The sequence below is a fragment of the Verticillium nonalfalfae genome (assembly GCF_003724135.2).
Source record: "Verticillium nonalfalfae strain VnAa140/NRRL 66861 chromosome Unknown scaffold_98, whole genome shotgun sequence".
NCBI classification, from domain to species: domain Eukaryota; kingdom Fungi; phylum Ascomycota; class Sordariomycetes; order Glomerellales; family Plectosphaerellaceae; genus Verticillium; species Verticillium nonalfalfae.
Window position 1 is genome coordinate 4098 of NW_021167323.1, and position 24810 is coordinate 28907.

Below are 24810 nucleotides of genomic sequence, written 5' to 3' on the forward strand. Positions count from 1 at the left end.
GATGACTGTCTGCCAACATTCAATCGACACTTCACCTTCCAATGGATTGTGTGCGTAGCGGTATACGCATTCGCTACATCCAGGCCAGATTGCCTGATACGGATGCAACGTGAGCCTTGACGCCAGCCGAACAACCAATCCTTCATACCAGTTCAAGCGGCGTCGAAAGATTAGGCACGTACTCCAGTTACTACCATTGCCCACCGCCACCCCCCCCCCTCCTTCTGGATTCAAGAGGAGGTCGCATTTTGGGTCGCTGTCGTGGACTTGTCCATTTCGCTGGCTTATCAACAACACGTCCTCGCCGACCTTGGCCAGACAGGTGAGATTGGGCCAGAGGCACAGCCAAGCGAATCACAGCTATCCACGTTTCGAACATCCACACCATTGACATCCACACGCGCACACCCACACATCTGTCAACCACCCACACGGTGGGTGGTCTGGTGGTGTCTTGTCTTGCCTGGGCTGTCTGGTTTGGTCTGGTCTGGCTTGGTCTCGCCTTTCCGTCCCTCCAAGGCGGGAAAAATGTTCGCTGTGTGGGCCGACAGACCGACTCTCTGACGAGCTGGCATCATTAGACTGGCTGGCTGTTGAATCAGACACTCCAGTGTTGACCGCACTTTATCCGAACGTAATAATTGGCTCGTGGTTCGACCGATGGAAGGCTCAACACATTCGGAACTAGCCCAGCATATGAATCGCGTGCGATGAGGCGGTCGGCGGAAATGGACGGAAACATGGCCAAGTTGCCTCCTCATCCACCGTGTCCCCGTCTCATCGCCATCGCTGATGTCCACCTACAGACCCAGCTCTAGTGTGTTGAGCTGCTCTCAACATCTAGGTACTGATGTAATGGACGGCCCAAGGGAGGGTCAATTGTTCATGTTGGCACGACGGCTCGGGAGCAGCCGTCTGAAGAAATTCGCCTGCCATGCCATGCGGATGGAATGCACACTTGTGGCCCTCTGTCCTCTGACTCGGGGTTCATCTTCGGTAGAATTCGCATAACGCATGTAGGTGCACCCACAGCATGTGCCCCATCAATCCAACATCGACATTATACAACCCCGGATTTTGTCGTCTGCCTTGTCTTACGGGTGGCATACACCTCTGACTGACCCCCCTACACCCACCCAGGAGGCTGTTGGGTCAAAAGACACGCCGGCTTAACGAGATTCTGCCGCAGGCGAAAACGTCACATTGTCTCTGATAGCTTGACACGCATATATGCACAAGAATATCTCCAAACCGGCCTGCGCAATTGAGGCGACAAGATAGCAGCGTGTCTCTCACTGTGATCCGGGTACAGTGCCGCTTGACTCTTGAGGGCCATCAACCCAGGGGTTGAGCTGCTCAACATGAGGCTGGCAAAAACTCGTCACTAATTCAGTCTAGCGCATTTCACACCGCTACTCTCCCAGCCTTTCTAACACAACACCCTCCCCCTTGTCGGTTGTGCCGAGTGTGATGGGAAAACAGAACCTCCTCCCCTGTCGCTCAAGCCGAATTGATGATGACTTTGTGTTCTCCGCCGGTCAGTTCGGACCTAACCCCAATCAGGTAGGGCTTGCTGACCTGAACCCATGGCTCGCCTACAGGGCAACCTTGCTCGTCTTGTCGCTAAGCGTTTGGTTTGTCCCTCGCGCGGCTTTCACGTGTGGAGGCCAGGCGAGGGAGGCACAAACGATGGCTGGAAGGAACCACATGCCAGACGTGGAAGAGGTTGGGATGGGATTTCTTCGTCAAGTAGAAATCGCGCAACCAGCTCAGGGTTTGCACAAGCGCAGCCTGGGTGAGCCCGCCTGTCGCACGCCCCAGTCTCGCGACTGAGAAGGTCAGACAATCGACGAAGTGGCGCAAAGAGACGCTCCTTGGACAGCTCCGTCCAGCCACCTTGTGTCGCTGGTAATTCACATGGTCAATACATTTACAGTCTTTCTGTACTATGTTGCAGGTCATTGTCACAAAACCCATGGCGAACGCCAGATGCACACTCCTCTTTCCGGAAAGATGACGGACAGCCAGCGCAGATGGCGATCAAACTCCCGAAAGCGACAGCTAGGCACTATTTGGAGAGGATACGCAAGATGACATGCTCATCGTAGGTCGCACGAAAAGCCGTCCCGCATCACCATCGGGACACCTTCAAGTTGTCCCGGAGCCCCTCTCGCGTACCCCAGTCTCCCGTGGTCTGCATGTGTCGGGAAGGCTGCAGGCAAGGTCTTTTTCGCCTTCGGTGGGGAATCAGTTTGCACACTGCCCGCGGCGGCAATGATCCCAACACAACGTCGTCCGTTCCATACATCGGTCCAAGTTGTGGCTTGTGTTGTTGAGCCGAGCAGGAGGGAATTGATGGGCCATGGATGTGGCTCAATCCAATTCTGCAGAGAGAACGCGTCAAGAGATCGAGGTCTCTCGGAGCGGCGACCGCCGTCGCCGCCTCCGCCACGATCTGAGTTCTTCCGCCAACAACCTTAGCCCGCGATATCTAGCAGAAAACCCCCTCCTCCTCTTTTGACATCCCTGTCCCCCCTCTCGCTCGCTCCCTCGCCCCGATGAAGCAACTGGCTGCGATAGCGGAAGGCGGGCAGAGACGGGAAGAACATGCACAGAAGCGGACACGGCACGACAGGCTCGCTTTTCTCGGTCTGGCCGGTCCTGGCCCTAGACCGACGGGGATATGGAAGGAAGGGCGAGGGAGATTTCTCTCGTCAGAGTTTGCATCGTCGTCGAGTTTAACAATGTCGAGCCCTTATCTTGTTCAGATGAGCCTCTTTTGCGGCGACGCACGTATGCCTCGCATACGAGCACATATGCGGGCGCTGCAGCGTCCTGGGCTGGATGTACAAGGTGCGACGTAGGAGCCTTGGGGACGATGACCTGTGAGGAAAGACGGATGTTCAATGCTGGCCTGTCCAAGGAAGATCGGCGCGTCTGTGTGTATGTGTGTGTGTGTGTGGACGTAGGCTGACTGGCGCATGTACAACGTACGATGTGGGCAATGCCGCGGGGATGCGAAGAGGAGGAGGGGAGGGGCGAGGTTGACCCATGCGCTAGGGGGAGGAGGGCCTGGAAGGCTGGAGACTTGAGATCCATGGCGAGTCTTACTGCGGTCCCTCAGGACATCCCTCCACCTTTGCTTGGCATAACAAAAGCCATCGGGCAAGCTGCCAGCCTTCTTGTCAGATGCGTCCTCGAGCCGATCAACTAGCGCCCTGAAAGGAAAGAGGGGCGCCTGGGGCGGGATGACGAAGGTCCTGTCGGATGAGAGTGGACAACCGGGGGGGGGGGGTGAGAGGGGATAATCGGGGGACGGAACCGGGACCGACAGACAACCCCTCTTCTCGGCGTTGCTTCGTGTCGCGCCGTTGGCGATGCGTCTACGAAACGAAAAGGTTGCACACCCCTCCCTGGGCGCGGACAGGCAGGTCGATATGGGGAAGGCAAGTCGTCAAGAGGTTAGCCACGTTGTGCACATGTGGTACACAAAAACAAAGACCGCGCGAAGGGGGGGGGGGCGACGGCTCAGGAAAGACTCGCTCGCATGCATCGCATGATCGAGCTGTATGAATGACGGAGAGAGCAAGAGAGAGAAAGGGCTGCGGTCATGCCGGTAGAGCGGCGGCCGTCACAGCAGTTCTCCCTCGGGACTCGCGTTCCAGTTCAAACGTGGCTACGAGGACGCAGCCAACAATGGGCATTGTAATGCAGTGGCATGCTGTCGAATCTCATCTGGAGCGTACGTTATGCAGGGAACATGACTGCTCGGGGGGGCAAGGGAGGGGACCTACTTACTTACTCTCATTCTGTGTTCACTGGCTTTGGGGGGAGGGGGGGGTGCGGAGCTGACGCTGTAGCACTGAGGGAGTAGCATGGGGAAGAAGACGGTGCGCAGCCAGAAGACGCCGCCGGGAGCCGTGCCCGCCATTGTGCTGTGCTGGCGGGGGGGGGGGGGGGATGGATGCGGGAGCGAAATGTTGGCGTGGCATCACAGCCCATGGGCATCTCGTGCATGAACACCTGGGACAGCATGGTATAGACGGCCACGAGCCACATTCGTGCTCTTTTTACATACACACACATATGTATGAATGAGCATGGGCAGTATAGCATGGCAGGGGCAGGTGCGTGACAGACATGAGTGAAGCAGAGAAGACAATGCCTGAAGCGATGGTGAAGGACGATAGCAACAGGTGAGAGGTAGGAACAGGCAAAGGGAAGGAAGCCTTCGCGCATGTGTGTATTGGGTGTGCAGGTGACAAGCAGAGGACGGCGGATGCGCTGTTCGTCCCAATACATATAGAAGCAAGGGGTCCGGTTCGGTCCAGGTGGCGGTAACTCGTTGGCGGCGGCGGCGGCCTGCATTGCATTGCATGGCCTTGCATTGCATTGCAGCACATTGCATCGCATCGCATCGCATCGCCAGCACCGCCTACTCACCACCCCCAATGCCTACTCCAGCGCCATACATGTCCACATACATGTACAGTCGAGGGCTTCGGCGTGGCAGCGGTGCCGCGGCTCGTGGGTGGGCGGGTGCTGTCCCCGCCTGCAATTCGAGATTGGCTTGGGTTGGGTAGGCGCTGGCCATGCACACGGCGCATTTATGCGTGCAGACGCTCTGGCGATGCGGCCCCGAGGTCCAAGGTGCTGGAGCCCGACCTGTTGGACATCCGTGGGAGCATGCCGTGCGTTCTTGATGCCCCTCGAGGCTGACACCACATGGTGTGTATCACGTGATATGGTGCTGTTGATCTACTGGACGATACGCTGTGGTGAAGGCATGTCAGCTGACTTCGCGCTACCGACGTGTTCGACCGGCCCGTCACTTTGGTCGTCAGCTGTCTCTGGATTCCTGAGCCACAGGAGGACGCGCCACAGACGCACAGCGCGTTTAGGCCTGCTTTGTCAATGCCAACGACATTTCCCGAGCCCATGATAGCCCGTGCTGATGCGAACCGGTCTCTCCCTTTTATCTTTACATGTCAATCTTCTCTGCCGACACAGCTGGCAGGGAACGTATAAAGAAAGAGAGAAACCTAGAAAGTATCGGAAATCAGCGCCATGCCTCAGCCACCAAACGAGCCTCTCCCTCCCTCGGCCCAGCCCAGGCTCGGCAAGGTCTTCGACCCTTGGAACTCGAGCAGCACCGGCCACCAGCGCCCCGACACACGGCCTGGCCTCGGCTGGCGCGACAGCCGCAACCGCAAGCTGATGGGCCAGTTTCGCGCCGGGCACACGGGTGGCGCCCGCGAGAGCGACACGTACGGCGCCGGCAGCGAGGACTTTGACCCCGCCGTCGGCGCCGTCGTGCCCAAGGCCGTCAGGGAGAGGGCCAAGTGTAGCGTCCACGACATGCTGCTCGCGCCGGGACGCATGCGGGAGACACTGCCCCCCGCCGCCGCCGCCGCCGCCGCCGACGATGACAATGTCGAGCCGGCTGGGGGTCGAGGCAGGGGCCTCTTTGATGGCGTCGTCGTCTACGTCAATGGGAGCACGGCGCCCCTCGTCTCGGACCACAAGTTCAAGCGTCTGTTGGCGGAGAACGGCGCGCGCGTCTCGCTGCACCTCGGCAGGAGGCAGGTCACGCACGTCATTGTCGGGCAACCCGTCGGTGGCGGCCGAGGCTCGGGAGGCGGCCTGGCGGGGATGAAGCTCGAGAGGGAGATCAAGAAAATGGCCGGCTGCGCGGTCAAGTACGTCACCGCCGAGTGGTAAGCTCCGTCTCCTTTCCTTGGGTGGATGGTTTTGATCTGTCGAGTGCTGACCGCTGCAGGGTTCTTGAGAGCCTCAAGGCCGGCAAACGGTTATCCGAGGCGCGGTTTGCAGGCTTAAAAGTGGCGAGGGAAGGACAGCGGAGCGTGCTTGGCACGTACACGACGGGGCCTGTTACTTCGGCGTTCAAGACGTCATGATGGCGCTGGCCAGCTCGTGATGTGCGGCGTCTTAGTCTGACAAGGGGCAAAGGGGGGGACAGCGTTGGTTTTCTTTTTTGCACTTTGGCTTTGCGGCCTCTTTTGATACCCGGGTACATGGGGAACGGTTGTGCTTTCGGATGGGGCGCAGGCTGGCTGTACTGCTTTTCGTCGGTTCATGGTGTTCGATCGGCAAACTTCCGGTGACGCATTCAATTGTATCGGGTGATTCATGGGTGTTCGCTGAGACAGCTCCCAGTGTGCCGTGCTTTTTTTTTCACAATATGACAATGGTCATCTTCTTGAAGCGTGCGCGGGCATGTTTTGCGTCACTAGCTTCTTGGTCTGACCTCGGTGCACGACTTCAATGGTCAACGGGCTTTTGATGTGTTTGTGAAAATTGTTCATCCTCGTACTTGCTTGATGCCACCAAGGAATCTCGGACAGATCAGTAGCTGGTCACCATATCTATAGCTCTGATTACCGGGCCTTTCATGCGATTGACTTGGCCGCCAGCCATCGGGTCCTCCCATTCCCACTCCTCTGCTCTTCTCGACTTCCTTTCCCATGGTATTTGGCTTTGAGTGTGAACATGGCGAAGCAATGTTATTGGGTCGACAAATATTCCGTTTTCTTTTTTTTAAAAGACCATTCACCGCATTTGTAGCCTACAGTGTTCCTTCACGCATAAGAGATGTTTCGCTGTTCTATCTGGCCTTCCATCTCGGGAGTTGGGGAGTCCTCGATACTGCCAACTTCCACGCTCCCACCCTGGTGAGGAGTAAACATGGCGATTCCGACATGACGTTCAACAAACATAACAAGCATCTTGTGCTTCCCACTACACGCACATAGGAACCCAACCCTGCCTTCCTAGGGAGACCCCCATCTGTACCCCCGTGATACCACGCAGCGCGCAGCAGCGTCACACGTTATCCGCGGACGGACAGACAAGCAAACACCTTTGCAACCCACCGTCACGTTTGTCGCAACAACTCACCCCAACTACAGGACTCGACCAAACGGCCCCGTTGCATCGCTGCAAATCAACACCCCAGGGAAAGTCGAAAAACGCAACGGGGGTCCTTCTTGGCTGCTCCTGGCAACAAGGACGCGGCTCGCCAAAGATGGACACTATGAGTGGCAAAACCGATCATCCAACCCCCTACACCCCCTCTCGGCTCGCCCTCGTCGGCCGCGTACCACGAGACCGACCCGCCAGCACCGTGCTGCAGAGCAGATGGGTAGAACTCTGTGCTACGAACATGCCGTGAAACGACTGCATCTCTCGTCCTCGTTTCCTCCCTTCCTCATTCCGTGCTCGAGACCCTAGGTCGCCGCCGTACGACATGGCTGGCAACGAGAAGAGGGAAGGGGGGGGGGGTTTCTATCCCCAAGGAAGAAGCGGGCGTCGTACGGTATGGAGGGCGTGCTGCCGTGTCAAGGCCACGAGGGGCCTAGGCGATCACAAGTGTGATCTCATTGGCCGCGCCGTCTTGATTCACATCGGGCGATCTGGATGGCGAGAAGCAGGATAGGCTTATACGAGGTCTCCGTCGGCATTGATGCCGTTGAGCCAGGGCGGTATGGCTACAGCATGCAGGAAGGGGGAGAGACGCACTGCTTCGGGACATGTTGTAGCTCTGGTTTTGGGGAACGTGACTGGGAAAACGCATGCCGGTGTCCATTGGTGGTTTACCTAAGGGGAAAAGGATGACGCGGTCCAGTGTCGTCTTTTTGTTCTAGGAAGCGGTGTTCCAGTGGCGAATAGCATCTTCAATATGTTTGTTGTTTATTGAAAATTGTTCATTGAAAACTCAAATTCAGAGGTGTTAGATGAACAACTGATAGAGACCCCTCCATGAATATCGCCAGGGTATACATACCATAAGCAGGTGAGCCTGGTCTCGTATTCTGCCACCAAGTGAATTCCTATCGAAATCTGCGTACAGTCCACAGAGCTGTGCAAGATGATATTCGTTGCCGACTGCATAATTACTGGATAACCAACACGCCTCGGCATGCTACTTGACAGGTAATAGAGCACATATCAACCGCCAGTGGTACCTTCCATCTATAAGCTGCCTAGCCAATACGTATGCTTGCAGGTAAATTCACAGGAAAGCCAGATGCTGAAAACCCTAGAAGGGAGGCGGGCAGACAAAGTTTTGACCAGAATAGGCAAAAGAACGCCACATTGCTTGAAGATCTAGTTACGAAAGAACGTCAATGTAAACAGACCCAGCATGCGCAATCCATCAGAGCTTTGCCTTGCCTTCACTCCTCTTGACTCTCCAGTATTCGCCGATTTTCTTCCTTGCAACATCAATAGCAGCCGCATCCTCCACCGTACTGGGCACGCTGACCTCCTTCTCAAAATCCCCCTTGGATGCATTCTCCACCAGCTCCCGCAGCACTCGCCTCAAGGTCTTGCCACTTCTAGTCTTGGGGATCATCCCTTTACCCTGGACCACGCCCCCCAGCGTCGCAATGGCACCAACTTGTGCGCGAACAAGCTCCTGGATCTCCTTCTCTAGCGCGGGATCCGGCACTGCGGTGGTGGGATGCGAGGCAACAGAGAGGGTGACGAACGCAAACGGCAGCTGGCCCTTGAGGGCGTCTGGGACGCCCACGACGCAGGCCTCAGCGACCAAAGGATGAGAGGTAATGGCCTGTTCAAGGGAACCTAGTATCACGTCAGTCGGAGCTTCGAGGGTCGTGGCACGGAGATAGGGACATACCGCTAGATAGACGATGTGCTGACACGTTAAGCACGTCGTCGTTGCGACTCATGACGCTGACGTAGCCCTCTTCATCAATGAAGCCAGCATCGCCAGTGTCGACCCATTTCCCCTCGAACCGCTTTAGATAGCCCTTGTAAAACCGTTCCTCATCTTCCCACAGTGTTCGGAATGCCGTCGGAGCCAAGGGCAACCCTAACACAATGTTGCCCATAGTGCCTCGCGGGACCTCGTTACCCTCATCGTCTACGATCCGCACGTCAAAGCCTGGCATTGCCTTACCTGCACTACCGGGCTTGATGCCGATGGGTGGGTGACGATCAGTCCTTTTCGCGTCAATAGCAACGTGAGGTACGAGAGCACGACCCGTTATTGGACTTCCTGACTCGGTAGACCACCAATTGTCGATGACGTGGGATCCGCCCTCGTCCGGGGGCGCAGCGTACTCGTCGAGCAACTCCTGGTACGCTGAGATGATGGCGGGCTCGGATCGTTCACCGGCGAGGAAAAGGGCACGGAGTGAACGGAGGCCCCCGCGGTTGCCAATGTCTTTGAGGCGCGCGTTCTCGGGGTCGTCCCGCTTTATGGCACGTAGAGCTGTCGGGGCGGTGAACATGGAAGTTACACGGTACTCTTCGACAACTCGCCAAAAGGCAGATGCGTCAGGCGTGCCGACTGGTTTGCCCTCGTAGAGAACTGTCGCAGCACCGGCTAGGAGAGGGGCATAGGCGATGAAACTATGTCCAACAACCTAGATGTTGTCAGCAAGACTGTGTCGATGGTGGAGAGGAGGCAACCAACCCATCCGATATCAGACGCCGTGAAGATGACATCACCAGGTCCATGGATGTCGAATAGATACTTGATTGAGAGTTGGAGCCCGACCGCATGACCGGCTGCATCCCTCCTCACGCCCTTGGGAGTACCCGTAGTCCCAGATGTGTGGATGATGTATACAGGGTCAGACGAGGCGACGGGCACGCAGGCGGCTCTGATATTGCGAGCACGGCAGCTCTTGACAATGCTCTGCCAGTTTCGCTCGCCTATGTTGCGGCTGATAGGATGCCACCGGACTTCGTCGCGTTGCCAGACCACGACACGAAGGGGTTTGTGCGAAGATAGACGAAGGGCTTCTTCGACGAGGGGCTGGTAGGCGGCCGGTGCCTTGGCGCCATCAATGCCGCACGATGCCGTCAGTATAACCACGGGCCGGGATGCCTCGATCCGCTGGGCCAGGGCGGCAGGGGCGAAGCCACCAAAAACGACGGCGTGCACGGCGCCGAGACGGCTCGCAGCGAGAATGCCTATGAGGGCAGCAGGAATCATGGGCACTGACTTGTGTGAGCAGGGCAAGGCTCGATGGAGAACATGGAAAGAGATGAAAGAATATCCTCACTGTAGATGAGCACAACATCGCCCTTCTTGACACCCTCCTCGCGCAAGGCGCCAGCAAGGACCTCGACCTCGTCGAGAAGCTGTGCATAACTCAGGGTCTGTTTCGTCTTGGTCACAGGACTGTCATAAAAAATGGCGGGATGGTGACCATGACCGGCAAGGACGTGGCGATCAACGCAGTTGTAGCACGTCGAGATCTGCCCATCTGGGAACCAAGACCACGTTGCATGAGTGACGCCGCTCTTCCCGAGGGTCGTCTTCGCCTGGACCAGGGTCGAGGAAGGTTTCTTGTGCCAATAGAGGTGGTCGGCCTGCCGGCCCCAAAACGATGTTGGGTCCTCAAGGGACTGACGATGCACATCGTCCTGAGGGTGTGATGGTCTCGAGGACTGCGGCATGGCTGTGGTGGTAAGAGGGTTGTGACGATATGCTGCTGATCTGGCCAGAGAGGCGGCATGCAACGTCTTTAAGCCTGTTGGCGGGCTCTTCCTCGGCCATGGGGGCATAATGGTTTGCTGGCCCAAAGGATGTAGTCCAGGAAAGAGGGCGAGCACTGCGAGAATGTGACGTCTCATGGGCCTCCAGTTCCCCAAGCTGCCTGCCGACCTACCTTACCTACCCAGGCACTAGGTGCTCACGGCAGGTACCCCGGTTGTGCTTCCCCGCACTGCCGTCCGCTGATCCGGGGGCGTCATGAGAGGTTGCCGAGAGCCCCGCAAGAGCCAAGCCGAGCTGTCAACGCCGCCTGCCACCCTTTTGCTCCCAGCTGGCCACAGACGATGAGAGCAGGACATCAAAGAATCAGGATGTCTGTCCACTCAACAGGTGTGCTGCTGGCGACAAAGGCGAAACAATGCCATTGCTGCTGTAATTGGGTCTGCGCGTAGGCACCTAATTGAGTTCGATCTGCATGTGTGTATGTATGTGGCGACGAGGTGCAAAATCAGGTCCTGCTGGGCTTGCCTACACATCAGGTAGCTCTGTAGACGCTCTCCTGGACGGAGTACTGTACAGCAGCAGATTTCCATGAATGACCCGATATCGAACCGAGAGCGCAGAGTCGCGGCTACCGAATGCCGCCTGGCAAACAGGCCCTCGCCTGCAACGAACCAAACACTTCATATATATGCCCAACACGAGACCGAAGCAAACAATTCACTCGTGCTTCAACATACCGCACTGAACCTTGACGCCAGCGGTCAGCAAGAAAGAAAACAAAGGAAAAGGCAGGACCACAACCAACACCACATCACGTGACGCACCCGATCCGTCCGTATCTCATCTACCTAGGTCGGTACCTACCTACCTTGCTGTACCTACCTACCTACCTAGGTACCAGTCAATTTTCCACACCCAAAACCAAAACACCACCCTTGCGCCAACGAGCGCGAGGTGCCTGCCCCTTCTGTCTGTGACCAGGGCCTGTTCGTTATCTCTGGTACCTGCCTTGTCGTTGTCGCGTCGCGTCATGTCGTCCCGATCATCAAAATAAGACCCATAGGCTCAATCCTGCTCAGTTCCGCGCCGTGAACCGGGCGGTGGGTGGGCCCACTCGCTTTAGGGAAATGAGCTCAAACTGTAAGAAAGAAGCGAGATTGGCGGCCCCCAGTAAGCCCGATAAGCATCCACACCTGTGCGGCACACAAATCCGAGCCCAGCAATGGCTCCTACTGGGGGCGAGAATAGCGGAGGTGTTGTCAGCTAGGTAGTCTCTGGAGATCCCAGTTGGCTGCCGCCCCTTTCACCGCTTCCCCCCCCCGTCTCTTCGCGTCCCGGACCTGTGGTCAGAGCATTCTACGCAAGTCGCATCGTTGCGAAGGAAGTCACAATGTACACGCAGAAAAGTGCGGAAGGCCAAGTAGCTGTCGGACCAAAAGTGGTCTCTCCGTGCTGCGTTTCATTATGGGAACTACAGAAACTCAGGTCTAGCTTGTACAAGAGAGCCATAAAACATCCGACGAGGAACGGATACCACAAGTTTGCCACTAGGTAGAGGGAGGAACAAAATATGGGATCGAATTTCTTTCGTATGATCAGAGCCATGAAACGCTGCGCTCCATCGTGAACACATTAATATTCCTCGCCTCAGGAACCCCAGGGCAAAAATTGGTATAGACCGCACACACAGGTATCTTGAGCAAGACAGAATCCTCCGTGGGCGAGAAGTCGAGCCTCCTCATTTCCTCTTCCTCCTCACTTGTGACGAAATCACCCGAGATGTGCGCACGAAGCAGGTACAAGAATGTACTGGATTTGTTGATATCGACTGCCGGCTGGCGAGCCCAATTATGTCCAGACCGCCCGACCGCCGGCAACACCTCCCGAAGATCCTGGGTATCCGAACAACCCCGCAACGCCCGCAAACTCCACACTAAGAGCGCTCGCCGTCCGCGTCATGCTGATTGTCGCGTGGCTGCGTCGCCGCCCCCTTGACCGTTGCGGGCGACCGAGGCAGAGACGCGAACGCCGAGTGTTGACCTCAAAGGTAGCGAATTTACAGGACGAAAGCGGCGAGGCCGAGGACACCGGCCAGACCAGCGCCAGAGAGGGCGGCGACCTTGCCGGCACCGGCGGTGGGAACGGTCTCAGGGGCCTCGGTGGTGGGGACGGGGACAACGACCTTGGTGGTGGTCTGGTTGTGGCCGGGGACCGGGGCAGGGACGTGGGGAACCGCGGGGGCAGTGTAGGTGGGCTTGGCGGGGGGAGCGCAGTCGTGGCACTCAACGACCGAGGTGGTCAGGACGGGCTTGGAGATGGTGCAAGGGCAGTCCGTGATGGTCAGAGTGGTGGGCTTGGTGATGGTGTAGGTCTTGTCGCCGTGGGTGAGGGTGGTGGGCTCAGGGCAGTAGGTGGTGTAAACCTCAACGACCTCGGTGGTGTAGGTGACGTTGTTGCCGTAGGCGCCGGCCATGACGGCGGTGGCGGCAGCGAGAACGGTGGCAGCGGAGTACTTCATTTTGACTGATATTAAATCGACTCGGGGAAGAGCGAGGTGATGGCTGAGTGGTAGTGGGTTGGAGAGATTAGGTAGCTTGCGCTGGTATTAACGAATGAAAGTGACTGAAAGTCTAGGTCGGTGCTGTAGCGAGTGTGTGTGGGTGAAGAGGAGAGGAAGAAAAGTGTAATGGGGGAACAGGATGAAAAGGACTTTATACAAACAACAGACGAGCGAGGTCCAAGGGGAAAGGGGGAGAACCCGCGCAGTCCACGCTGGCGATGGGGCCAGGCCAGGGGTCAGGGGTGGTGGGTAGGATGGCAAGGATGGGTCTTCTCGCCGCAAGGGGTGTGCGGATGTGGATGCCCAGGTGTGATTCCCGGGTTGAGTTCCTGGCACTCATCCCATCCACCCATCTTATCCATGATCCATCCCCCACCCCTGTCTTCCAAGTCCATTTTCCATGGCCCTTCAGCGCTGGCTTGCTCGCTGACATTCTTCCGCCAGCCGCTGCTGCTCACTGGGTGCCGCTTGGCCCTGGCACCGAGCGGTCCACACCCGATGCTCACTCACGCTCACGCCGACAACACATTCACTCATACAGCGCCAGGTCCCCCCCCCTTTGCCAGATTTCTCGCTCCTAATTTGGGTCGGCAAAAGAGGACTCCATTTTTACCGTGGCGTCGAATGAACTCATCGCGTTTTCTAATTGACAGACCAGGGAGATAGACCTCGCCAGCCCAGACAGTCAGCGATGGATAGGGGGGGTGTAAGGGAAGCGCTGCCCGTCTCGCCATTGGGCCTTTGTCTACGTGCCCTGTTTTTGTTGAAGCGGGCTCTTGCCGGCGCTGTTCACCACACAATCTCTCTCTTGTCTCTGGCCTTCCCCTGCTTCCCTGCCAATCCTAACAATGCGAGAGATTGAGAACTCGTACCGGCTCGGCCGTGATCGCCTGTGGGTCGCCAGTCCATGGCCTGCGTTGGAATGGACACTGCCATCGTCCGTCCGAGTCGGCCATTGTGCAATCGCCAACTAACTTTTCTGCCCCGGCTGGTTAGCACGGTAGTAGTGCCCGTGCTCTTGGTCCGTTGCTTGGACCCGGCGTACCGTAATTGTAGCTCGCTATTGATGTGCCTTGACGCGCGTATGAGACGACGGCTGCTGTTCAGTCGGATGAGCAGCACAAGTGACTTGTACATCTGCTGGCTACCTACTGGGGGATTGTGCACGACTCTAGTGCATGACCTGGTGGGCCTCCAAGACGAACCAACACCACCATCAGTCGACGCAGGGCTGCCCGTCCCGCATACGGCCTGGTGGTTCTGACTGGCGGAAGTCGCTGTGCCTGAGCTGATGACGCCTGTCCTGCTGGTTCGGGGCACACTAATGCAGGAACCCTATCGCTGGACACAAAGCCCGACGCAGACAGGCTGGTGAACCGCCATCCTGCTCCGTCTAGAAGGCAGCCAAGGCGGTTGAGCAGATTGAGCAGATTGCACTCCTCTACCACGCGTCAAGGCCGACGCGTCTGACTTTACTCGATGACCCATACGTGGCTATGAAAACCATGGCTCCTGGAGTTGTTGTTACTTCGTTCTACCAGTGCGAAAGGGCCAGCTTGACGGTGCCATCCGCAGATTCTTATCGATCGCACCAAAACACCTGGTTTCCGTTCCGTGCGGCTGGGCAGGCCCGCCCGATCCCTTGAGCAGGCCGCTGCTTCAACTGTGCCTAGTTAATGTCCAAGGCTAATCGCTCATCGCTCGCTGTTGCCAGTCGCGGGCGAGATGTGATGGATGGGGACGATGTAAGGGCGGCGCGCTCAGGTCGTGCAGCCGATTGGGCTTAGACGGCTGGATGGGCGGTTGGACGGGCGGATGTGGAAGTGGATGGTGTGGGTGGCGAGCCAGGAGATTGAGCCTCGCAGAGATTGCACTAAGGTTCAATAGAGTCATATGTGCTGAGTTGGGGTCAGCCGTACCTAGGCAAGTAAAATAGGTACCTTACGGTGACGATGCTTCTCTGGAGGCCACGGCACGCCCACCCAGGTGCTATGATGCAGCGGCGCTCCAACAGAGGCCAGTACCAGCGCTATCAGTTCCAGTGGGGCAGACGCTGGGCGGCATGGAGAAGTGAACGGACGAGTCAGGTCTCGCGTATATCACCGACGGCTTTGCGCTCAATTTCCCAGCCTGTTTAACAACACGAGAAAAAAAAAAAAGGCCCCCAACCCAATCCGGCTAATGGGGTGCAAAACAACAATACGATGACTAGAAAACTGGGTATGTCGATGATCACCAGAGTCCAGACTCTTTGATCGGGGCTTCTCTTGCCAATCGTTGCCCTCCTAGTGGATTGCTCCTGGGGCCCTTTGAGCCTTTTCTGGGGCCGTCTCCAAAATTGGCAACAGCGACCAACTCACCCATCAGGTACAAGCCCCCTGCCCTGTGAAGCCTGTGCACCGGAAAAGTCTGCCCTGTGTCTCCCATCTGCCAAGCCGCCCCGATGCGTGTCTGACACCTGGGAAGACTCCAGGCGAGAGGTTTGCTGGGCCTGCCGAACCTGCTGTACGATGTGAATTGATACCAGCCCTGCCAGCCCACCCAGTACCCAGCTTGGGGGACCGGAAGCAAAGCCGGCCAAGCTGGCGGTCTGACGATATGAGACGACGTGCCGCTCAAGTGCTGGTCAGATCACCAAGGGGGGCTGCGCTTGGGCATCACCCGCCCAGCGGGCCGTGTCCCCAGGTCCTACAGTTTTGAACTCTTTGCTCTTGCTACCTGTGACTTTGCCTCGCTTCAGGTAGCAAGCATATCATCGTAAACACACTGGCCAAGATAGGACGCGCCGTGATCGTCAGTCAAAGGCAGGCAATCGGTGTTTCTGCTCGATGACTTCTCGGGCCTTGACGCCTCTTCTTGGCATCTCCGGGAGATCAGGAGTTCCATCGAAACGGAGGCGCCTTCAGACGGCAAAGCTCCGACTCCTCCTCAGCTCGAAAGGGGTTGGATCGCATGGGTCGTGTGTGAGAGTTCAAGCTTTTGGGGTCAGTGAGCTGGTGACGGGCAAATCAGCTTCTCCTGAGCCACCAGCTACGGAGCCGAGTTTTCCATATCATTGTGTACTATCGACCCAGAAAGCGCTCCACGCCCCGCAAGCTAATTTCCACTCAGCAGAGCTCCCCCAGTTGTTGGCCCCGTCACCATGTTTTTGTTGTCCTTTCCGGGAGCCAACCATGTCTTGACTTGATGTTCCCGCTCCCGGTTGCCGGGCAAGGCGCTGGCAAGGCGGAAGGGCGGACAGGGAAGACTTCCACATGCAGGGGAAAGCGAGGGCAGGGAGAATCATGATACCCGGCCTGACTCTGACCCTGATTCCGAATCCGACCCCATTGGACCAGTGAGGAGCTTGCCAATTCTAGAAGCATTTCACAGCGTTCAGAGCGCCTCGTATTGTTGCTGGCCATCGAGATGACCTGCAAGTGATCCTTGAAATCCAGTCCCTGCGTCCCCGAGATTCAATGATCCATTATTATGATGCGAGCAAGGCAGGTCGTATGAGGGAGGGATTTAAGGTATCCTCTCTCCTCCTATCTACCACTGCCCCATCGCCGTGCGACTCGCTAGGCAGTTATCGCTAGCTGCCTGCTTCGTTGGAGGCGGCGTCATCAGCACTTTGCATTAGTGTAGTTCAATGTGTCTTGCCTGCCTTTGATCCAATTCCATGCCATTGCTCTCACAAAGCAATGGTGTCATCCCGAGAACAGCACGACAGCGTTTTTCAACTTGACATTTCACGCTGCACAATAATGTTCTGCAGCAGCCTTGGATGATTTGCGCCACGCGGTGTCTCGGTTAGGCGCCCCTTTGCTGTGGACAAGAGTTGAGAGTAGACTTCTGTTGGTGTCGTACACCTTGAGAAGAATGTTATGTCTTCAATTTGACGCTTGAGGGCCCTTTCGGCTCTCTCAATGGGACCATCTGCCGTCTTCTCACTTGCTGGCGTTGACAGCGTGGGAGAGCGCGGAATGCGTTCGTGGATCAGTCGGCCCAGGTTCGGCGTTAGGTTTGTAAGTCGCAAGCAGGACGGGAATGTTGGAGCCGCACGTCATCGACACGACAGGAAAGCATGACCCCATTCTACCGGATGTCAAGGCACCTGAGATCCCCACACCAGAGAGCTGAGGAAAACAAGACAACATTCTTCATTGACCAGCAAACCCAACAGCACGACACCGCACGACTCATTTGGCATTTTTGAGGTGACAATGACGGCCACGATGCGAGCAATTGGTACGTCCCTGCCATCGAGACTTCGGCGGTATCATCACGACACCTCGTCTGACCCGCTTGTCCAGACATCAGGGGCGGCAAAGGCCCCCGCGAGAACCTGTTCCTGAGTTCCGACATTCCTAAACCGACCCCCAAGTCTGGCGAGGCCCTCGTAAAGGTCAAGGCTTTTGGCATCAATCGCATGGATCAAATCCAACGCAACGGCGCATACCCCCTACCCCCCGGTGTTTCCAGCATTCTCGGCGTCGAGTTCAGTGGCACCGTCGATTCCCTGGCCGGCGAGGGTACCGACACCTCCCGCTTCAAGGTCGGCGACGAGGTCTTTGGTCTGGCATATGGCGGCGCGTATGCCGAATACGTCGCCGTCGACGTGGGCATGCTGATGCCCAAGCCAGCTTTCCTCTCCTGGGAGCAGGCTGCTGGCGTCCCCGAGACTTGGATCACGGCCATCCAGGCCTTGCATGTTGTGGGTGAGTTCCAGCCTGGCAAGGCCGTGCTGTGGCACGCCGGCGCTTCGGGCGTCTCCATCGCCGGCATCCAGCTGAGCTTAGATGCCGGCGCCGGCGCAGTCTATGCGACAGCCGGTACGGAGGGCAAGTGCTCTTTCATCACAGGCACGTTAGGAGCAACCAAGGCTTTCAACTACAAGACCGAGGATTGGGCAAAAGGGATCAAGGATGCGACTGGTGGGAACGGGGTGGACCTTGTCGTCGACTTCATCGGCGGAGGCGACTACTTCACCAAGAACATTGATGTCGCTGCTAGGGATGGCAGGATCGCCATGCTCGGCATGATGGGAGGTGGCATAGTCGAGAATCTCGACATCCGGCCCATCCTGTTTAAGAGGGTGCGGATTGAGGGCACGACTCTGCGGAGCAGGACTCTCGAATACCAGGGAAAGCTACGAGAGAAGCTCGAGAGCTACTTGCCCGATTTTGAGAACGGCAAGCTGAAGGTGGTCATTGACACCGTTCTGCCGTGGGATCAGATCCAGAAAGCTCATGAAATCCTAGAGGGTAACCAGAACTCGGGCAAAATCGTGTGTACCATTTCATAGGCGTAGATATCATATAATAATCTCACAGAGACTTGACAAGCTGCTGTGTGTGTTCAAGTGGTCATCATCAGTTGTTCATTAGGCTCACAATATCAAGGAAAAGCTATTCGCACACCGCGCACTTGATCCTTCCTGCCTACTTAGTGCTCCTGGACCCACTTCAACATTTGGTGGTAAGCCGTAGCCTGTGCCTCTCGAATGGCTGCATCTTCGTATTCACCAGCAACAGCGAAGCCTAGACTATGCGTTAGCAACTACCCAGATCGTCATTCGTATGCAAAAGTGACAACACTTACCATGCGGAACTCCGGGGTAGACCCGAACCTCGTGCTCAAGGTTCGCCTTGGACATGGCGTCTTCGCCGAACGTGCGTACATGTTCAGGAAATAGGGGATCATCTTCTACACACACTAGTGAGATAGGAATTCTTAACCCCTTGAAGTCGTCTGGCGTCACAGATGCGCCGTGGGCCAGCGCGCCAACCTTGATAGAGGGACCCTTTTTCAGCTGGCCAGCCTCTTCGTCGGCGGGCTTCTGTGCTACGGCCTGGCTGTCAGATCCGAGGAGTAGAATGTAGCGTCCGCCTATGCAGTAGCCTACGGCATATATGCCATCGCCGTGCTTGATGGCATCAGCGTACTTCTCCCGGCACCCGTCGATGACGCGGTGTAGGATAGGCAGCACCTTCTCTTCCGTATGGCGCGCAAGCCACATGTCAATCTGGAAGCTTTTGGCGGTCTCAGCTACCTTGAGCTTGATAGTATCTAGAAAGGAGTCGCTCTGCTCGACATCAAAGGTGGAAGACGTCGGCGCCGGATCTTTGTTGAAGATGTCAGGCATAGCCACAAGGAAGCCCTCGCTGGCAAACTTGTCGGCCTGAATCTGGTTGTTTGTCGAGTGAACGCCCGTACCACCTGTAAGGAGGAGCAAGAAGCGAGCTTGTGCATGGGGGTAGTCGGCGGGCTTGGAGATGTATACATCGGTGTCGTTGATTTGGATGATTTCGCCGGTAGCGGATTGGCCATGTGCTGTGCTTATGAGCCTCTCTCTTTTCACTACCTTAATCGTCTACCACCAAGTCAACTTACGAGCCGGCCGGTCTGAAACGCAATGTTCGCTGTGTTCTCCCATGGTTGGTCCGGTCTGAGCAGGAGTGTCGCCGGGAATGACAGGCTCCTGGACAGGAGCAGCAGCATCGCTCTCGGGCGCCTTCGTCGCAATCTCGGCTTCAGCCATGATGGCAGTTGAAAACGTATGGTATGGTGTAGTACTAAGGTTCCAGTGCAATAAAAGTCGCCAAAGAAAGTTGAGAGTCCGCTGAATCGTGGGTCAGGAACGTTAGAGAAACAATGGTTGCCTGGTGTCTTCTGTTGGCTAGGTACTTACTACTTGGCCAGCGCCGTTGACAACGAATGAGGGGAGAAATGACGTCCGGATCGTTGCTGCCCCGCGACGCGCCTTGCGAGTGGAGAAGCCCACCCCCAGCTGTCATGCAGTGGCGACAACTGCCAAATACCCGACCCCGCCATCTTCGGGAAACACGCCTCAGTCTAATCCATTAAACAGAACGCGTTCGACGCGTCGTTTCCTGGCCTATCTTTTGCCATCAACCCACCCTTATTATAGTTCATCCCAACCCAGAGTCACCCATCTTGCTTTCCACCACCTTGTACGAAGCAAGCTCAAGATGGATTCTGCTGCTGCATCAAAGATTACACGCGGTGCTCTTGAGTATAACATTCCACAACACCCACACGTTTCTAGAATTTCACTGACCGCTGTCATGACCACAGCGCCATCTTCAACGATCCCGAAAATGTCGCCACCAGGTTTCCCGTGCCTGTTCTACAGTGCCTTCAGATCAAGCCTCTCGCAGGACAGCAAGGGGCGGCCGACCGTTTCCGAATTGTTCTGAGCGACATCAACAACTATGTCCAATCCATGATGGCGACCCAGGTCAACCACGTGATTCACGATGGGCAACTCGTCAAGAACTGCCTTGTTCGCGTCACCCAGTACCAACCCAACTCTGTGAAGGGCAAAAAGTCGGTGCATTATTCATGTGAGACTGATTTTGAGGCTAACACGATGATAGCATCCTCATTATCCTCGGTCTCGAGGTCATTCCAGAACTTGGCACACCTGAGAAAATTGGTGACCCCTTGGCCTTCGAACCCCTCCCTGAGGGCGCAGCCCCCAACGCGGGAAACACAGGCAATGCGCCGATCCAAGGCCAAAACTTTTATGGAGCAAAGAAGGAGGAAGAGAAAGAGAAGCCAAGAATCTCGCAGATTCCTAGTCGCAGTGTTGCCGGTACAAGCCACGGCAGCAGCAACATATACCCCATCGAGGCACTGTCTCCCTACGCGCACAAATGGACTATCAAGGCCCGCGTTACCCAAAAGTCAGATATCCGGACGTGGCACAAGCCAAGCGGAGAAGGCAAGCTCTTCTCGGTCAACCTGCTTGACGAGAGCGGCGAAATTAAGGCGACAGGCTTCAACGAGCAGTGTGATCAATATTACGACCTGCTGCAAGAGGGCTCCGTCTACTATATCTCGAACCCCTGTAAGGTCGGCATGGCCAAGAAGCAGTTTACCAACCTTCCCAACGACTACGAGCTCACTTTTGAGCGAGATACGGTGATTGAGAAGGCCGAAGATCAAACCAACGTCCCGCAGGTTCGCTACAACTTCTGCAACATCCAGGAGTTGCAGAGTGTCGAGAAGGATGCGACGGTTGACGTTGTCGGTGTACTCAAAGATGTTGGCGAAGTCTCGCAGATCGTGTCCAAGTCTACAGGCAAACCATACGAGAAGCGTGAACTAACACTCGTTGACGACAGCAACTTCTCTGTTCGCATCACTATCTGGGGCAAGTCTGCCCAAGGCTTTGACGCAAGCCCGGAATCGGTCGTCGCCTTCAAGGGTGTCAAGGTTTCCGACTTTGGCGGTCGCAGTCTGAGTCTCTTGTCGTCGGGCACCATGTCCGTCGACCCTGATATTCCTGATGCTCACCGCCTGAAGGGCTGGTACGACTCGTCTGGTCGTAATGATGCCTTCGCAACGCACAACAGCATGGGCTCCGGTTTGGGTGCTGCCACTGGGCGCCCCGACGAAGACAAGGTTGTTGTGCAGGTCAAGGACGAGCAGCTCGGCATGGGCGAAAAGCAGGACTTTTTCAACCTCAAAGCAACCATTGTCTATATTAAGCAGGATACCTTTGCGTACCCTGCTTGCCGCAACGAAGGCTGCAACAAAAAGGTTGTTGACATGAATGACGGCACATGGCGCTGCGACAAGTGTGACGTCTCTCACGACAGGCCCGAGTATCGCTACATCATGTCTGTGAACGTATGCGATCACACATCACAGCTGTGGCTTAGCTGTTTCGACGAAGTTGGCCGCTCTATCATGGGCATGTCTGCGGATCAGCTCATGGAACTCAAGGAGGGCGGCGACGAAGCAACGCTCGCCAACGCTTTCGAGGCAGCCAATTGCAAGAAGCTCGCGTTCCGCTGCAGTGCCAAGATGGACACTTTCGGCGAGTCCCAGAGGTAAGATATCTATTGGACTTAGGTTCTTTCGAGGACTTTAAAACTAATGGTTATTTCTAGAATTCGATACCAGGCTCGTAGTGCCGCGCCGGTTGAATACAAGTCGGAAGGCAACAAGCTTGCGGAACTGATCAAGCAGTACAGCATCAGTTCGTGAGGCTTTTGTATGACAATGGCGTCGCAGCTGAACATCACGGTACTAAATGACGCGCCTAGGGGGCATATCTGGATTATGGAGAGCAAAAGCGGAATGTTCGAGTGTATCATGAGCCATGAACGGCGAAAGCCGAGAAGAGTATTGTGCTGTTCCTTTGCTGAACAATTATGATCAATACAAGGCATACAATGTTCAACACGGCCGTACAACGCATTCATGTGATCTCATCATGTTTCCTCTACTGGCTATTCTATGACCAGTTTTGCCACTGACCCCCTTTTCTCTGCAGAAACTAGCAGAGGCCTAAGAGGATGATATGCCACACACTGTCTCAGCATGATACCTTGTCCGAAGTCTCAAGAACTCCGTTTCCGAACGCCGGCTCCCTTATGATTTCATGAGACTGCTGGGCCTCGTTCTCCTTCGCCCTACTTGTAAGCCACAACGCTTTCATGTTGTTTGTGAATAAGCAATGCCATTATCAGAAGCCGTGCGTTTTGTCGTTGCCTTCGTCACTCATATATTTCGTGCATTGCGGTTCTGTACCCACGTGTTTTTCTTTGTCTCAGCCCTCATTGTCGTTCTCATACCTAGAGACTACCGAATCCGAGGAGTAAGCCCGGGTCATCTGGGATCGCGTCAAAGTCGGGGTACGCGATAGAGATCAGGGTGCTGATGAAAGAAGCGCTATAGATAGGTTCATCGCTTTCTTCTGAAGGCGACAAGTCCTCCAATAGTAAGTTCGAGAGTGCTGGCGAGGTAGCGAACACGGGCACCGGGGGAGGCGCGTGCACGATGGAGTCTTGAGCTGGACGCTAACCGTGCTGTATGGTATCGACCATGAGGTCCTCGTCCTCAATGGATTGGTCAAAGCCAAAGCCTTGGTCGGCCATGTGCCCCTCCTTCTCTTGGCGCTTCTGCTCGCGTGCAATGTGCCTAGCGTAGTCTCGAGATGCCATGAGGCGTGAATCAGTCGTCTCAACGATGCTGCCGAGGGCTTTGAGATTGTCGACCGCCTTCTTGATTTCTTGCGCAAACTCAGTCTCAGAGAGAACCTCTCCATCGGGGAGGAAGGCAAGATAGCTTGTGCCGTTGGTGTCGGTATCGAGGGACCCTTTGAGCATGCCCGTTGCGATCATATCATGGACAAGAGCTTCTACTTCTTGGTCTGTTGCCAGAAGCTGTCCCGTCTCAGCACTCTTGGTCTGTTCTCTGAGCTCACGAATGCTCAGTTTACAGTAGATCTGAGACAACCCAATAACCTGCCATTTCTGGTAGCCTTTCAAGACTTCCTTGATAAGATCATTGTTGTCATCCTCTTCCCAGATTGCCGCTCCTTTGGTAGCTTCGCTGATGAGCTGGGACACGTTGTAAGTCGAGAAGAGGCTAGCAAAGTCCGCGTAGGGCTTGCTCAAAGTGTGGTATTGTTTGGCTGCGCCGGGGTGGATGTACGCCTGAAGTTTTGGTGCTTGGCCAAAGGCAAGCAGGCTGGTGAGAATCCACTTCTTGTGTGCGTCGCACATTGTGGGGAGGATGCCGCCGTCGCGGCTGGGAAACGCGACGATTCGGCTGAAGGCAGCATAGGCTTTCTTCCACCGCCTGAGCGAGCAGAATATCAGCCCACAGAGGTAGTCGTACTTAATGATGGCTTCTCTTGTCAGAGTGCCCGTGAGCTGACTGGAGGGCGTGATGTACCGTGTCGGGGAAGCGTTCCGATCGCAAGGATATTCGGCGGCGTCTTGGTTGACCATACCAGGAACAAAGACATACGATTCCTCGATAACAGGCAGTATAGGGGCCAAGACCTGGTGTTCGTAGGCCAGTATGACCAGGTTGACATGATGAGAAGTCAACATTTGACCGGTAGGATCAAGTCGAAGGATCGCATTTGAAGCGGCCTCGATAGCCTGAGAACGAGGAAACCACTGGCCAGCCAAGACGTCATTGACAAGCTGCGAGAACAGATCTCCAGCATAGCGGATCTGACGTGCGTCGAAACTCTCAAGGAATCGGAGCGCGTAAGTGCTGAGGTTGTCTCGGTGCAGGGGTCGCGTGGTGTCATTGGCTTTTCTGATCGAGTGAAGAGCCGCAAGATAAGAGATGGAGTTGATCGAGGGGTCCAGGATCTGCAGGGTGGTTCATGGTTAGCTTCTGGGGAAACGGCAATGAACGTCGCGGGGGAAGGCGGGGATGGAGATGACGGTACCTGGAAGAGCTCGCCGGAGGTGGCCTTGATAGTAAAGCTTTGATCGGTAAGAAATCCAGTAATGGCTTTGACATGGTTCCTGGCTGCCTTGTCGTACACCTTGTCCGTCGTGTTCCCGTCGGGTGGGAAGGCCAGGAGATACTCGACAGTGGTGACCATGATGCCCTGCATTGGTGACTTTGATCGTGCGGTGTTGGTGGTCAGCCCTGGATGTGCCGTCGGTCGAGGGCACGCCGAGACTCCAGGCTCTACACTCTGTCGCTTAGTGGTATCAGACAATATCTCTGGGTGCCGAATTGAAATGGGATGGTAAACGAATCGTAATGTTGCCCTCGCACGACTCAGGACGGTGATGTGCACGCCGTGACTTCGAATTGAGTAGCTACGTGAAGGCACTGGCAAGTAGGCAGCTTGATGAAGCTCCAGCTTAGTCAGTGACCAAACGCACTTGCTATGCCTTGCGTCGTGAGGCAACCCCGCGCTTGCGCTCGCCGGGTGGAGGAAGGGACTCCTGATGATACAGTTAGTCAGCAAGCACTATATAACGTAGCC

General features: G+C 56.0%; 7 protein-coding genes across 7 annotated transcripts; 3 read left to right on the top strand and 4 right to left on the bottom strand.

Moving 5' to 3' along the window:
* Positions 1 to 5067: 5067 nt before the first annotated feature.
* Positions 5068 to 5918, top strand: D7B24_009567 (uncharacterized protein; the record flags this gene model as incomplete). The annotated part of the gene is made up of 2 exons (XM_028643637.1): positions 5068 to 5717; positions 5780 to 5918. 2 exons carry the CDS (start codon positions 5068 to 5070, stop codon positions 5916 to 5918), a joined length of 789 nt encoding a protein of 262 aa, XP_028492771.1.
* A 2258-nt stretch (positions 5919 to 8176) lies between these two features.
* On the bottom strand, positions 8177 to 10452 carry D7B24_009568 (uncharacterized protein; the record flags this gene model as incomplete). Its single annotated transcript, XM_028643638.1, has 4 exons — positions 8177 to 8604; positions 8660 to 9410; positions 9461 to 9990; positions 10056 to 10452. 4 exons carry the CDS (start codon positions 10450 to 10452, stop codon positions 8177 to 8179), a joined length of 2106 nt encoding a protein of 701 aa, XP_028492772.1.
* Positions 10453 to 12548: 2096 nt separating this feature from the next.
* D7B24_009569 (uncharacterized protein) lies at positions 12549 to 13010 on the bottom strand (the record flags this gene model as incomplete). Its single annotated transcript, XM_028643639.1, has 1 exon — positions 12549 to 13010. One exon carries the CDS (start codon positions 13008 to 13010, stop codon positions 12549 to 12551), a length of 462 nt encoding a protein of 153 aa, XP_028492773.1.
* A 4247-nt stretch (positions 13011 to 17257) lies between these two features.
* On the top strand, positions 17258 to 18339 carry D7B24_009570 (uncharacterized protein; the record flags this gene model as incomplete). Its single annotated transcript, XM_028643640.1, has 2 exons — positions 17258 to 17282; positions 17348 to 18339. 2 exons carry the CDS (start codon positions 17258 to 17260, stop codon positions 18337 to 18339), a joined length of 1017 nt encoding a protein of 338 aa, XP_028492774.1.
* A 140-nt stretch (positions 18340 to 18479) lies between these two features.
* Positions 18480 to 19575, bottom strand: D7B24_009571 (uncharacterized protein; the record flags this gene model as incomplete). Its single annotated transcript, XM_028643641.1, has 3 exons — positions 18480 to 18574; positions 18636 to 19367; positions 19428 to 19575. 3 exons carry the CDS (start codon positions 19573 to 19575, stop codon positions 18480 to 18482), a joined length of 975 nt encoding a protein of 324 aa, XP_028492775.1.
* Positions 19576 to 20026: 451 nt separating this feature from the next.
* Positions 20027 to 22052, top strand: RFA1 (Replication factor A protein 1; the record flags this gene model as incomplete). The annotated part of the gene is made up of 4 exons (XM_028643642.1): positions 20027 to 20070; positions 20133 to 20384; positions 20435 to 21895; positions 21956 to 22052. The coding sequence occupies 4 exons, from the start codon at positions 20027 to 20029 to the stop codon at positions 22050 to 22052; spliced, it is 1854 nt and encodes a 617-aa protein (XP_028492776.1).
* An 815-nt stretch (positions 22053 to 22867) lies between these two features.
* D7B24_009573 (uncharacterized protein) lies at positions 22868 to 24429 on the bottom strand (the record flags this gene model as incomplete). The annotated part of the gene is made up of 2 exons (XM_028643643.1): positions 22868 to 24178; positions 24259 to 24429. The coding sequence occupies 2 exons, from the start codon at positions 24427 to 24429 to the stop codon at positions 22868 to 22870; spliced, it is 1482 nt and encodes a 493-aa protein (XP_028492777.1).
* Between the last annotated feature and the right edge of the window lie 381 nt (positions 24430 to 24810).